The following is a 14,170-nucleotide window of genomic DNA, read 5'->3' as shown; positions in this document are numbered from 1 at the left end:
ATATCCTCCTTTCAAGACACTGTCCATTCCATTCAACTGCTCTTCCAAGTCCTTTGCTGTCTCTGACAGAATTACAATGTCATCGGCGAACCTCAATGTTTTTATTTCTTCTCCATGAATTTTAATACCTACCCCGAATTTTTCTTTTGTTTCCTTTACTGCTTGCTCAATATACAGATTGAACAACATCGGGGAGAGGCTACAACCCTGTCTTACTCCCTTCCCAACCACTGCTTCCCTTTCATGTCCCTCGACTCTTATAACTGCCATCTGGTTTCTGTACAAATTGTAAATAGCCTTTCGCTCCCTGTATTTTACCCCTGCCACCTTTAGAATTTGAAAGAGAGTATTCCAGTCAACATTGTCAAAAGCTTTCTCTAAGTCTACAAATGCTAGAAACGTAGGTTTGCCTTTCCTTAATCTTTCTTCTAAGATAAGTCGTAAGGTCAGTATTGCCTCACGTGTTCCAGTGTTTCTACGGAATCCAAACTGATCTTCCCCGAGGTTGGCTTCTACTAGTTTTTCCATTCGTCTGTAGAGAATTCGTGTTAGTATTTTGCAGCTGTGACTTATTAAGCTGATAGTTCGGTAATTTTCACATCTGTCAACACCTGCTTTCTTTGGGATTGGAATTATTATATTCTTCTTGAAGTCTGAGGGTATTTCGCCTGTTTCATACATCTTGCTCACCAGATGGTAGAATTTTGTCAGGACTGGCTCTCCCACGGCCGTCAGTAGTTCCAATGGAATATTGTCTACTCCGGGGGCCTTGTTTTGACTCAGGTCTTTCAGTGCTCTGTCAAACTCTTCACGCAGTATCGTATCTCCCATTTCATCTTCATCTACATCCTCTTCCATTTCCATAATATTGTCCTCAAGTACATCGCCCTTGTATAGACCCTCTATATACTCCTTCCACCTCTCTGCTTTCCCTTCTTTGCTTAGAACTGGGTTTCCATCCGAGCTCTTGATATTCATACAAGTCGTTCTCTTATCTCCAAAGGTCTCTTTAATTTTCCTGTAGGCAGTATCTATCTTACCCCTAGTGAGACAAGCCTCTACATCCTTACATTTGTCCTCTAGCCATCCCTGCTTAGCCATTTTGCACTTCCTGTCGATCTCATTTTTGAGACGTTTGTATTCCTTTTTGCCTGTTTCACTTACTGCATTTTTATATTTTCTCCTTTCATCAATTAAATTCAATATTTCTTCTGTTACCCAAGGATTTCTACTAGCCCTCATCTTTTTACCTACTTGATCCTCTGCTGCCCTCACTACTTCATCCCTCAAAGCTACCCATTCTTCTTCTACTGTATTTATTTCCCTCATTCCTGTCAATTGCTCCCTTATGCTCTCCCTGAATCTCTGTACAACCTCTGGTTCTTTTAGTTTATCCAGGTCCCATCTCCTTAAATTCCCACCTTTTTGCAGTTTCTTCAGTTTTAATCTACAGGTCATAACCAATAGATTGTGGTCAGAGTCCACATCTGCCCCTGGAAATGTCTTACAATTTAAAACCTGGTTCCTAAATCTCTGTCTTACCATTATATAATCTATCTGATACCTTTTAGTATCTCCAGGGTTCTTCCATGTATACAACCTTCTTTCATGATTCTTAAACCAAGTGTTAGTTATGATTATGTTGTGCTCTGTGCAAAATTCTACCAGCCGGCTTCCTCTTTCATTTCTGTCCCCCAATCCATATTCACCTACTATGTTTCCTTCTCTCCCTTTTCCTACACTCGAATTCCAGTCACCCATGACTATTAAATTTTCGTCTCCCTTCACAATCTGAATAATTTCTTTTATTTCATCATACATTTCTTCAATTTCTTCGTCATCTGCAGAGCTAGTTGGCATATAAACTTGTACTACTGTAGTAGGTGTGGGCTTCGTATCTATCTTGGCCACAATAATGCGTTCACTGTGCTGTTTGTAGTAGCTTACCCGCATTCCTATTTTCCTATTCATTATTAAACCTACTCCTGCATTACCCCTATTTGATTTTGTGTTTATAACCCTGTAGTCACCTGACCAGAAGTCTTGTTCCTCCTGCCACCGAACTTCACTAATTCCCACTATATCTAACTTCAACCTATCCATTTCCCTTTTTAAATTTTCTAACCTACCTGCCCGATTAAGGGATCTGACATTCCACGCTCCGATCCGTAGAACGCCAGTTTTCTTTCTCCTGATAACGACATCCTCTTGAGTAGTCCCCGCCCGGAGATCCGAATGGGGGACTATTTTACCTCCGGAATATTTTACCCAAGAGGACGCCATCATCATGTAATCATACAGTAAAGCTGCATGCCCTCGGGAAAAATTACGGCTGTAGTTTCCCCTTGCTTTCAGCCGTTCGCAGTACCAGCACAGCAAGGCCGTTTTGGTTATTGTTACAAGGCCAGATCAGTCAATCATCCAGACTGTTGCCCTTGCAACTACTGAAAAGGCTGCTGCCCCTCTTCAGGAACCACACGTTTGTCTGGCCTCTCAACAGATACCCCTCCGTTGTGGTTGCACCTACGGTACGGCTATCTGTATCACTGAGGCACGCAAGCCTCCCCACCAACGGCAAGGTCCATGGTTCATGGGGGGGGCACATGACAGTAGGATCCATTAAACTGTTTGCATGTGTCTATGAACTGCGCAGTGCCCAATCATAACTAGTCCTCTCAAGTTCATGTATGGCAGTTTACCTATGGAATACACAAATTATGAATATGTCACTATGCTTTTGGTGCTGACTACATCTGAAAACTAAGCTGTGGCTGCTGCTTATAAGTGTGCTGCACAGTACCCTGAAAGGTGCCATCCCGATAAGAATGTTTTTTTGTCACCTGGAGCAATGCTTCTGGGAAACCAGTAATCTTTGTCCATAAGTAATGGACACAGCTCATCCAAGGACTAGACATGCTCTACAAACAGAGGGTGTAATTTCTGAAACTGTTCACTAATCACCTCACTGAAGTACCTGTGATATTGCAAGGCAGTTCTAGATATCCCACAGACTGGTTGTTCCAGTGTTTCATGATGAAGGGCTGCATCCATTTTGTTACACATTAACTCAACACCAGCAGCCAGAAGACCACATTGTACAAATACAGTTTTGTGAATGGCTTTTGCACCAAGTGGAAGATAATGGAAATTTTATAAATAACGTGATATGGACTGACAAATCTAGCTTCAATCATGAAGGTATTTTCCACCTCTGCAACAGTAATTATTGGTCAGAACACAACCCACATGTCACCCATGAATGTGGCATCCAGCCATGCTTTGGCAAAAACCTGTGAGTTGGAACCATGGGAGGAGTGCTTTTGGACCTTTACCTAATGCCAGGCAATTTGAATGTACCCAGTACCATATGTTTCTTTGCAATAATTTGCCTGACACATTAGAAAATGTTACTCTGGGCATTCGGCAACAGTTATGGTTTCAGTATGATGGTGCACAGCCACCCTTTGGAATGGATGTGTGTAGCTATTTAAGTGAAGCATTTCCAGGGAAATGGATTGGGTCAAATGTTCTGGCCTCCATGTTCTCCAGACCTTAAACAACTGGATTTCTACTTATGAGGACACTTAAAGGTTCAAAAATGGTTCAAATGGCTCTGAGCACTATGGGACTTAACAGCTGAAGTCATCAGTCCCCTAGAACTTAGAACTACTTAAACCCAACTAACCTAAGGGCATCACACACATCCATGCCCAAGGCAGGATTCGAACCTGCGACAGTAGCAGTCGCGCGGTTCCAGACTGAAGCACCTAGAACTGCTCGGCCACCCCAGCCGGCTCTTAAAGGATTAAGTATAGTTTTCCATTCATGGATGTACATGATCTAATAGCTTGCTTGCAAGCCATTTTGGCAATGGTGGATGCAGGTGTGTTCCGTAGGGTTCAGAAAAGTATAATCTAATGAGAGGTGAAGTGTTTGCAAGTGCAAGTTGGTTGCTTTGAACATCATCTCTAAAGGGAACGTTGCTCGTATGTGTATGTACTGACTCTGTGAAGATAAGCCTGGATATCTAATGTACAGAGTGGAACTACTGTGCATGACACAATGTGCAACCCAATGTAGCCTACCTATTGTGTTTTTTGTACAGACAATATTCCTGTACCCACTATTATTTAACATTGGTTTCATTTGTGTCATGGATGCAACAAACTGGCCTGTAAGAAGTTCATGTTATGCGTTAATGTTTAAATACAGGTAACAGCAGAAGAAAGAAATTCACAAGATACCGCATCATGGAGGTGTAAATTGGATACAGTTTGATCCTTTAAATGGGAATAAAAAGAAATATTTGGCACAAACATGACTCAAACATCAGTGAGTCTGCATGTCTGTTCCCCATGGCATTGCTTTGTCTCACTGAGATAATGGGACAGTTCGGGTACAGCACAGAGTTCATACTACCCTTTATTGCCCACATTTCAGGCAGTTTGAACATTGCCAGAGCCTCTTTTTTTTAATTACATTTCTATAAAGCTAATGGTGGGACCAGGGTTTGTCAGGTACACTTTTGTCTTGAACTAGGATGAATAATTGCATGCTGACTGCCAAGTGTGACATTTTTCAAACACACATGTTAAAGGAAAGCGTATGCACACACATGCAATTACATAAGGAGCTAAATAGGTGCTACATTTCATTTTTACTTTTTTCTGAAATTTTTCCACAAATTTATAACATTCCCTTTTTAAGTGTGTGTGTGTGTGTGTGTGTGTGTGTGTGTGTGTGTGTGTGTGTGTGTGTTACTTTTTAAGTATTTTTCAATGTTTTCTTCTGTGGTTTCTAGCTTTCAGTCCATGAAATTGCACAAAATTTTACTTCTGAGCTTCAAAATCATACGATACAGGGTATTTTCAAATATGCTATGTCTACAACAATGTAACATATAGTCTGATCTATGCCATGTTTTGAAAGCACATGTAAAAGAATTTCCTTCAAAAAGATGTGTGTTTTTACCTCAAAGAGGAATATGTCATTAAGTCAAGTCTTATGAATAAAGGTTTGCATGACTGCCTAGGGTTAAGATGATGGTCAGAATAAAAGTTCATGAACTGAGCTGTGAAAGAGCAAGTGTATGCAAAGTGTAAAGACGAAACACAAAGCTGAAAAAATGTATTTCATGTCTGTGACTTCTTATTGGTGAAATAAAAATGGGTATCTCAAAACTTCAGAGAGAAACAAATCAAGTCACTATCAAAGCAAAACTTGGCAAATTTTCTGCAGGTTATTTTAGACAATTCAGAAAGTGGGCAAAGGTGTCATACAACAAAGTGAAAACTGCTGAAGACTATAGTATATGAAAATTAAGTGAATGAAAGTTGTTTTCAAATACTTTCTAATATGGATTGTGCAAAAACTATGGACAGTGTGGAACAACATTGCAAGATCAAAGACAGTGCAAACAAGGTGAGACAGAAAAGTATTTCTCCACAGAAAAATAACCAACATAACACGATATGAACAGTATTTGTTTACTGACTATTAAAAATTTTCCTGCGGTATCAAACTCTCTCATTAGAAAAAAATGTCAGTTGTAGGAAATGTGAAAAAGATGCCACAGATGCCTGCAGTGATTATAGAGGGAGTAACAGTAATCTTCCAACAACAAGTCCATCTAAAATTGACATTTTGAATTGTGATGTATTTGTAGATGTGAGATTAGAAGCATGGTAAAGCCAGACACAAATTTCATGACAGCAACTGCATCAGTCATGAAAAATTTCAGTGTTAAATAGTATAGACTTCTTGTCTTTCTTGCTGGAACAAATGATGTAGCAAAAAAGCAATGCAAAATATTTCGTGCTTTCCCTTAAACGAACACTGTACAAATCCAGAAATGCGAATGTGGTAGTTTTTTTCTGTACCCCATTGTCATGACATAGGTAACTGGTCCTGTGTGAAGAAGGAAGTATAAAAGATGAATAAAGCTGTACAAATGCATGCAGGAAATTTAAAAATGCAATACACATTGATATAATCACACAAAGGAAACAATTTTATACTGCACATTATTTCCATATCAAGAGATTGGGAAAGATATTTGCTAATCATAAGATCTCAGATATGGCTCATATGGAATCAAACCTTCAGCAAGGTATTAAGCAAGTTACATCTTTGAAAGACGAAAGTGACGTGCTTTAGAATTTAGCATGCGATGTGAAGAAACGGCAGTAAATTCTACCAAGATCTAGTGCAATGCTGAAAATGCTGTCTTAGCAGAAGTAAACACTGCAGCAGTTTCAGCTTAAAAGTGTGTGTAATTTGGATATGCTAAATGCAGATACGTGGTACTTCAAGAAAGGAGTGATTACATATTTATGTTGGTACAAGTCAATATCTGTTGTATAAGAAATAAACTGTCAGAATTAGAGGATTTTTGTAGCATTAAGGATGTAGATGTGATATGTGTATCAGAACATTGGCTAACAGGACATGAAGTTGACACTTTTGCTCCTCAAGGATATGTCATAGCTGACATAATGTGTAGGAAACACAGAAAAAGATGGTGGTGCTGGAATTTACATCAAGCATGGTCTAAAATTTTCAGAATTAGACATGATACCATACTGTTCATAAATAAATGAGGAGTTTAACTGTACAACACTGACTGAAGAAAATATAATAGTTGTTAGCCTGTACAGATTTCCAAATGGAGATATACATGTACTTTTTAAATAGTTTTAATTAGTGGTTAAGAAACTTTTAAGTTTGAAACAAAGGTTGTTATCTGTGTGCATTTCAATATTTTAAGATCCTTAAACCTGTATTGCACACCCAAGTATCCTGCTCATAATGATGCATGTCTAGATTATCTTATTGTCAATTTACATAGTGGGGAATATGTAGCTAGCCAGGCTGGTGGAGTTTTCACATATCATAATCCACTGCATTTAACACTTTATCATAGGCAACCAATGTATTCCAATGAATTTAGGGTGGCATGAGTAAGAGGTCAGAGAGAGGAGTATATTAGGTTATTTACTGTCTAGCTACAGGATGCAAAGTGGGACTCTTTATATGAGTGTCAAGCAGGAAAAACTAGAGATGAAAATGGTTTTGGTGACCTTTTTTAAATTTTAAAAATATGGAGACTTATGATATTCATGTTCCCTATTAATAAAAGTTAGCTCCTCAGGTAAACGTAAAAATGCAAACAGTAACTGGTTTACAAAATAGCTGCCAAATTAGAAAAAACATTCTCATACTGTATTGGATGTATAAAAGTGAGGATGATTGAAGGGCTGAGCAAAGAAATACAATTTACAGTGTTTACCTTAGAAGTAAAAAGTATTACAAAGCTAAGCTCATATAACACAAAAAGCAGCACATGAAAGGTACTGAGAAGATATTTCAAGTAAGTGTAAGGCAGCACGGGAAGTTATTAATCAAGATAATTCTTCCAGTCAGATATGTCAAACTCTGCTTGATCTACAAGAACTGAATGATACCTTTGTCACATCAGTCAGAGGACTCTGAGACAAAATTAAGGCCACAGAGACATCTGCAAGGGATATGTTTGGTTCCCTGCTGCCTGAAGTACCTTTGTTTCACTGGAATGAAATCATGTCCAATCATGTCTGTAAAACTGTTTCTAAATTATCTGATTCCGAAAGAATGGGCTGCTATTGGATGTCTAATTATGTTGTTAAAAGAACAGTTTCATTTGATATGTAAACCACAAAGTGTAATTTTTACTAAAGGTTTGAAGAATGGATTTTTTCCAGATTCACTAAAATTTTCAAAAATTATGCCCATATTAAAAAAGGATGATAACCCTACACTATAACTACTGACCAGTTTCTGTCATGCCAATACTCTCAAAAACATTTTAGAGACTCATTTACATTCAATTAACCAATTATTTTTAAAAGCATGACCTTTTTTGCAGCAATCGGTAGGGATTTCAACCAGGTAAAAATACCACTGTAGCTGTCCAGGAAAATGTTCTTCAGGCTTTAATAGCTTTTGAAAATAAGATAATTTTATGATGTGACTGAAGTAAAGCACTTCACTGCATTCCTTTCAAAATATTATCGGCAAAACTGGCGTATTATGGTATACAAAATCTATATTAGCAGTACTTTCATCCTACCTGAACAACAGAAGACAGTTTGGCTCAATTAGAAACAGACGTTTTACTTCAGTAAAAACTGGTACAGGTATTTCACAGGGCTCTGTGTTTGACACCTTCTTTTTCATTCTGGCCATCAACAATCTGCCCCATTGTGTACCACAGTCTGTAATCTGCTATTACGACAATACAACTTTACTTACTTCACATTGCAGCATCCCAGATCTTGATAAGATTAAGCAAGACACCCTTGGCTCTTGATTAAATTGGTCTGCAGCCAATAAACTTGTTTGTAAATGATTAATGGAAAATCTCATATAAAGATGTGAAACAAATACTAACAAAGAGATAGAGGGGCTGGCCAGTACTTACCTCAGCTCAGTACAGCCAATAGATACACAAAACAGAACAGAAAATTTACATTCCTAGCTTTCGGAACTTTGTTCCTTCATCAGTGAGGAGAGGGGGGAAAAAGGGAAGAAGGAAAAGTGGATTCAGTTACTCACAACCCAGGTTATGAAGCAACAGGGCAAGGTAAACAGGGAGAGTAGTAAGGATGGAGGCATGATCGTCAGAGGGAAGCCAAAGATATTCTACTGTAAGTACTGGGCCAGCTTCAAACTAAAGAGGATGCATACAGAAGTAAAGAGGTACATAGTATAAAGATAAACACAACTATGTAGGAAGAAAAGATGCGTAAATGGCTAAAGAGGAGAGGGAAAAAGGATAAGACTGAAGAGTAAATGGGAGTGAGGTTGGTTAATGTAGGTTCAGTCCAGGGGGATGGCGGGATGAAAGGATGTGTTGGAGTGCAAGTTCCCATCTCCGCAGTTCCGAGGGACTGGTGTTGGGTGGGAGAAGCCAAATGGCACGTACGGTGTAGCAGGTTCCTAGGTCCCTAGAATTATGCTGGAGGGCATGCTCTGCTACTGGGTATTGGACATCTCCTCAGCGGACAGTTCGTCTGTGCCTGTTCATGCGCCAGCCAGTTTAATTGTCATCATACTGATGTAAAAGCCTGTGCAGTGCAGGCATGTCAGCTGATAAATGACGTGTTGTTTCTCATGTGGCCCTGCCTTGAATTGTGTATGTTTTACCAGTAGCTGGGCTGGAGTAGGTGGTTGTGGGGTGATGCATGGGACAGGTTTTGCAGCGGGGTTACAGGGGTAGGAACCGCTGGGTAGAGAAGGTGGTCTGGGAATATTGTAGGGTTTGACAAGGATGTTACGGAGGTTAGGGGTGCAACGAAAGGCAACTCTGGGTGGTGTGGGGAGAATATTGTCAAGGGATGATCTCATTTCAGGGCTTGACTTGAGAAAGTCATATCCCTGGCGGAGTAATTTGTTGATGTATTCGAGGCCAGGATAATATTGGGTGACAAGGGGGGTGATGCTGTGTGGTCTGGGGGTAGGAACATTGTTGTTGGATGGGGAGGAATGTATTGCTTGGGAGATCTGTTTGTGGACAAGGACTGCAGGATAGTTGCGGGAGAGGAACGCACTGGGCAGGTTATTGGTGTAATTGTTGAGGGATTCGTCACTGGAGCAGATACGTTTGCCACGAATACCTAGGCTGTAGGGAAGGGAGCGTTTGATGTGGAATGGATGGCAGCTGTCAAAGTGAAGGTATGTTGTTTGTTTGTGGGTTTAATGTGGACAGAGGTCCACTCGCAATCCTTTTTGCAACACTCACGATCTTTTTTTCAGCAACGTGTGTTCATTTCCCCTGATCTGGACATACTTGCTTGGTCTGGTCAACCTTTATCCGTACTTTTCTTATTTAGTGGTCTTCCTGTAGTATTGAACATTATCAACACATTTTCCTTTCTTTCTCGTCCTTCCTTCCTTGTTTTATTCCTTCTTCTTATTATTACTATTCTAACTTTAGTTATTTAATTTCCCTACCCACCAGTTACCCACTATGTACCCTAATCCTATACCACATTATTTACATTCAGTCCGGAAACATGCATTCACCCTAGCCAAACTGCAATCCCACATACTTTTCCTCCGGTTTAGAAAGAGTAATCAGAAATTATTAAGGCTGTTGATGCCAAATAATCACCACAAATGATTGATGGAATGGTTTTATTATTCTGTAGTGTACTGATCTTGAAGCAATGGCTCAGGCCAACCCCCCCCCCCCCCTCCCCCCGCGCAACTTGAGGCAGGCATTGTTAATATACAACTTTGCACGGACAACATTTCAACACTCCCCCTATAGTGGAGTCAGTGGCTAATGCCTCTCTTCTTGACAGTTTGAGAACTTTACACATCTTTTTCACCCATGTAGGTAAAAATTATACTATTTTCTCCATTTTGCGACTAGGACAAGTTTTATAAATTAGAAAAATGCTGTTAACTATAAGAACTGTACATAGCTCTTAAACGTATAACAACTCTGTCTTCTTATTTTCTTTGTTAAACTAGTCAAGGTCTGATGAAGAGGAACACAAAGTTTACAAGTGATGCCACAAATTATAAGAACTAAATACTATTTCTGTGTTATGTCTTTGTTTCAACTCTTTCAACATATTAAAAGTGAAGTTGCACCAAATTATTGTATGCTTCCACTTGCGTGAGTGATAGTAAACAGTACTATTTGAAGTATTTATTCAAACATCAAAAAATATTTCAGTGTGTATCTGTAAAGTATTGTTATTGGAACTGTGCTGTTACCAAATGCCAGTTCCCACACAATTGTTCTTATGCGATATTTGCAGGCAAAAATTGTGTGTCTATAGTTTTGAATTTTATGGCTGTTTTTAACATACATGTGTCATACCATCATTTTTTTCATATATCTTTTGCATTAAAGAGCTGCTAACTTATAAGCCACCTCTACATTGTTATCACTGTATTTCTGCGTTTGACTGGCACTTAAATCCTTATTTATTTAAGCAGGCAAGATGGTTACAGAATGAGAATTTTTGCTCTGAAGTCAAGTGTGGCACTGATATGAAACTTCCTGTCAGATTAAAACTGTGTGCCAGACACCGAGCGTAGAACTCACGACCTTTGCCTTTCATGGGCAAGTGCTCTACCAACTGAGCTACCCAAGCACGACTCACGACCCATCCTCACAGCTTTACTTCTACCACTGTCTCATTTCCTACATTCCAAACTTCACAGAAGCTCTCCTGGGAAACTTGCAAGACGTGCTCCTGGAAGACAGGACGTTTTGGAGACATGGCTTAGCCACAGCCTGTGTGATATTTCCAGAACGTGATTTTTCCCTCTGCAGTGGAGTGTGCACTGATATAAAACTTCCTGGCAGATTAAAACTGTGTGTCGGACTGAGACTCAAATGCGAGACCTTTGCCTTTTGCAGCCACCAAGTGCTCTACCAGCTGAGCTGCCCAAGTGTGTCTCACTGTGTTCATCACGTCTGCAATATTTTGAAGCTTTATGATGAATTTACACCTAGGTTTTTCTTTTTTTATTGCAATTTTTTGAACTGCTAAGGATAAACTGTGCTGTGTGACTGTTCATCCTCTTATTTTCTCAACCAAAGTGCCTATTACCCTTTTCCCCACTCCTTTTGAAGTGTAGGCCACGATTTGATTTGCATATTCCCACCCACCAAAAACACAAATTTCCATAACTGTAAAATAAGATCTCCTGAACTCCGTAGTAAATCATCAAATACAAAGTTAACAATGTAGGAAAAGATAGATTGCTGCTTACCGTAAAGATTACATGGTATGTTGCAGACTACAAAAACAAAAATTGTACATTTAAGGACCAAAATGCTGATTATATATCACAGTTAAATTATGGGGGCAGAGAACTGGTCACTGCAGACTCTGTTAAATTTCGTGGTGTTAGGATGAACAAAAGTGTGTCATGAACAGATCACATGGATTGCTTTGTGAAGTGATAAAACAATTTTTTCATACAGTGAGGGTTCTTAATAAAATAAATGACTTAGTTGTTAAGAAAATTGTTTATCATGCATGTATTATAGCAGTTGTAATAAGATATAGCATAATTTTTGGAGTGTTGAGAAGGCACCTGAGAGTGTTCAAGCTAAAGAAAAAAAAATCATGAGAGCTATTATGGGAATGAACAATAGATTCATTATACATACCAGTATTTTCCAGAGAATCTGGTAGTTGCTTCTCATGTAAACCAGAACTGATCATATGACCCATGTTACTTGAATTATTATTGTAGTTATAGTTGGTATTGGTGCCACTGCTGCTGTTGTTATTGTTATTGGTAGTCCGAACTACACCAGGTAGCTGACTCAGTGTTGTAGATGTGAACGTGGGATTGACTGTAGGATTGACAGTAGGACTCATTCCTGATGTTGTTATAGCTGCTGAAATATAAAAACAATATTAATAGTATCATTCCTTTAATTAAAGAATTAAGTGATTTACATAACAGTAGTTTCCTCAAGGAACACAGACTGAAATAATCTCATGTGACTTACTGAATTTTAGACACTGGCTCCCACTTTGGCTGCAAAGTGGAAGCCTAAACCTGACAGTCCAGGAATGCACCAAGCATACTGTACTAGTAAGTGGTGACTTTAACTTGCATGGTACTGGCTGGAAACACAACACATACAGTATGGGTAGTAAGGACAACATTAATGCAAAGTAATTCAGCCACAAGTGAAAGAAATATTTTAGACTTCCTTGCTACAAACAAACAAACAAAAAATTTTTTGTGAGTGCCATCACTGAAAGGATATTACTGACATGCTGTTATTATTAGAACAATAAAGAAAAACACAAAATGGTCATCAAGAAGGCTAAGAAAGTATTGGTGCTTGGTCAAACTAACAGACGGTCATTAAAAAAGTGGCAAAAATATGAACTGAGAAAATTTTGGTAAAATCTGACATGCACACAATTGTGATTAAAGGTCAAAGACAGGAAAGAGCCACCATTTAGAGAATGTTGTGAAAGCAGACTACTACACTATCGCTACAAAAGAGACTGCTGGGATACTAATATGAAATTAATGGCAACTCATGGACCTGTGAGAGTTATATGTGAAGCCTGCAATAATTTCTAAAGTCTAATCCTGATGAAAGATCTACCAGAAAGTCCTAAGAAATTCTTTTCATTCATCTTGTGGATCATTTGTGTGTTAAAACTAAGGACAGCAAACAAAAAGCAGAATATTAAATTCCACATTTAAGATGTATTCACTGCCACAAAAATGATAGATATGACCACATGCGACACTGAAAAACAGTTAAGACTACTCATAGAAATCAAAGCACCATTCCCTGATAGAAATGTAATTACATTATCCATTGAAAATTCTGTGGAATTTTGTCCTTCTCTAGCTTTTATTTATGAATAAGCTCATACAGTTTGACATTCCTGGAGAAAAAGAAGCTTCCCTCATAAAGCCAGCACAGATTTGGGAAAAACCACTTGTGCTTTATGCATATATAACATGTTGCACGCATTAGATGCAACCGAACAGGTAGATTCCATCTTCCTATGTTTCTGAAAGGTGTTCAGCACTACCACATTGTCAACTAGTAACTGGTATAGAATCATACAGAGTATCTCCCATGTATCCAGTATCTGGGTGAATATCTGATTAATAGTACATTGTTCTGGGCTGTGAATGTTCATAAGAAATTAAAATAATGTTTAATGTACCTCAATAAAGCCTAATATGACCTTCAGTGTTCTCCATACACAAAAATGACTTTTCAGATAGAGTCAAGGAGCACTATCATACTGTTCACCAAGACAATTGTTGTCTACAGGAAAATATTATCACTGGCAATTGCAATGAAATGCAGAAAGACTTTAAGAAAATTACCACTAGGTGTTATTACAAACTGCTCTGTTTAAATGTTGATAAATGCAAGATAATGTCCATAAGAAGTACAAAGAATTCAATTTTATCTGATTACAAGATTACTGGTGAACATTTCAAACATGTCACATTGAGTAAGTATTTAGAGATAACACTAGGAAGTGATATGAAATGGGGCAATTGCGTAAAACCAGTATTATGGAAGGTCAATGGAAGTCTCAGATTTGCTAGAAGGATTCTGAAAAAATGCCATACATCTGTAAGGGAAACTGTATACAAACTCTAATGTGGC

General features: G+C 38.6%; 1 protein-coding gene across 5 annotated transcripts in view; it reads right to left on the bottom strand.

Moving 5' to 3' along the window:
* Positions 1-14,170, bottom strand: part of LOC124723103 (bone morphogenetic protein receptor type-2) — a 371,581-nt gene that overhangs the window by 15,843 nt on the left and 341,568 nt on the right. For 4 of the 5 annotated variants that reach the window (XM_047248280.1, XM_047248279.1, XM_047248281.1 and 1 more), the window contains one exon: positions 12,176-12,409. In XM_047248280.1, coding sequence (XP_047104236.1) covers positions 12,176-12,409 — 234 coding nt within the window. The remainder of the gene's footprint in view (positions 1-12,175; positions 12,410-14,170) is intronic. The other variant, XM_047248282.1, reaches the window with a different exon arrangement.

The sequence above is a fragment of the Schistocerca piceifrons genome, chromosome X, assembly GCF_021461385.2.
Source record: "Schistocerca piceifrons isolate TAMUIC-IGC-003096 chromosome X, iqSchPice1.1, whole genome shotgun sequence".
Classification (NCBI taxonomy): Eukaryota; Metazoa; Arthropoda; class Insecta; order Orthoptera; family Acrididae; genus Schistocerca; species Schistocerca piceifrons.
Note: the sequence above shows the minus strand (reverse complement) of the source record. Positions and strands in the feature narration are given on the sequence as shown.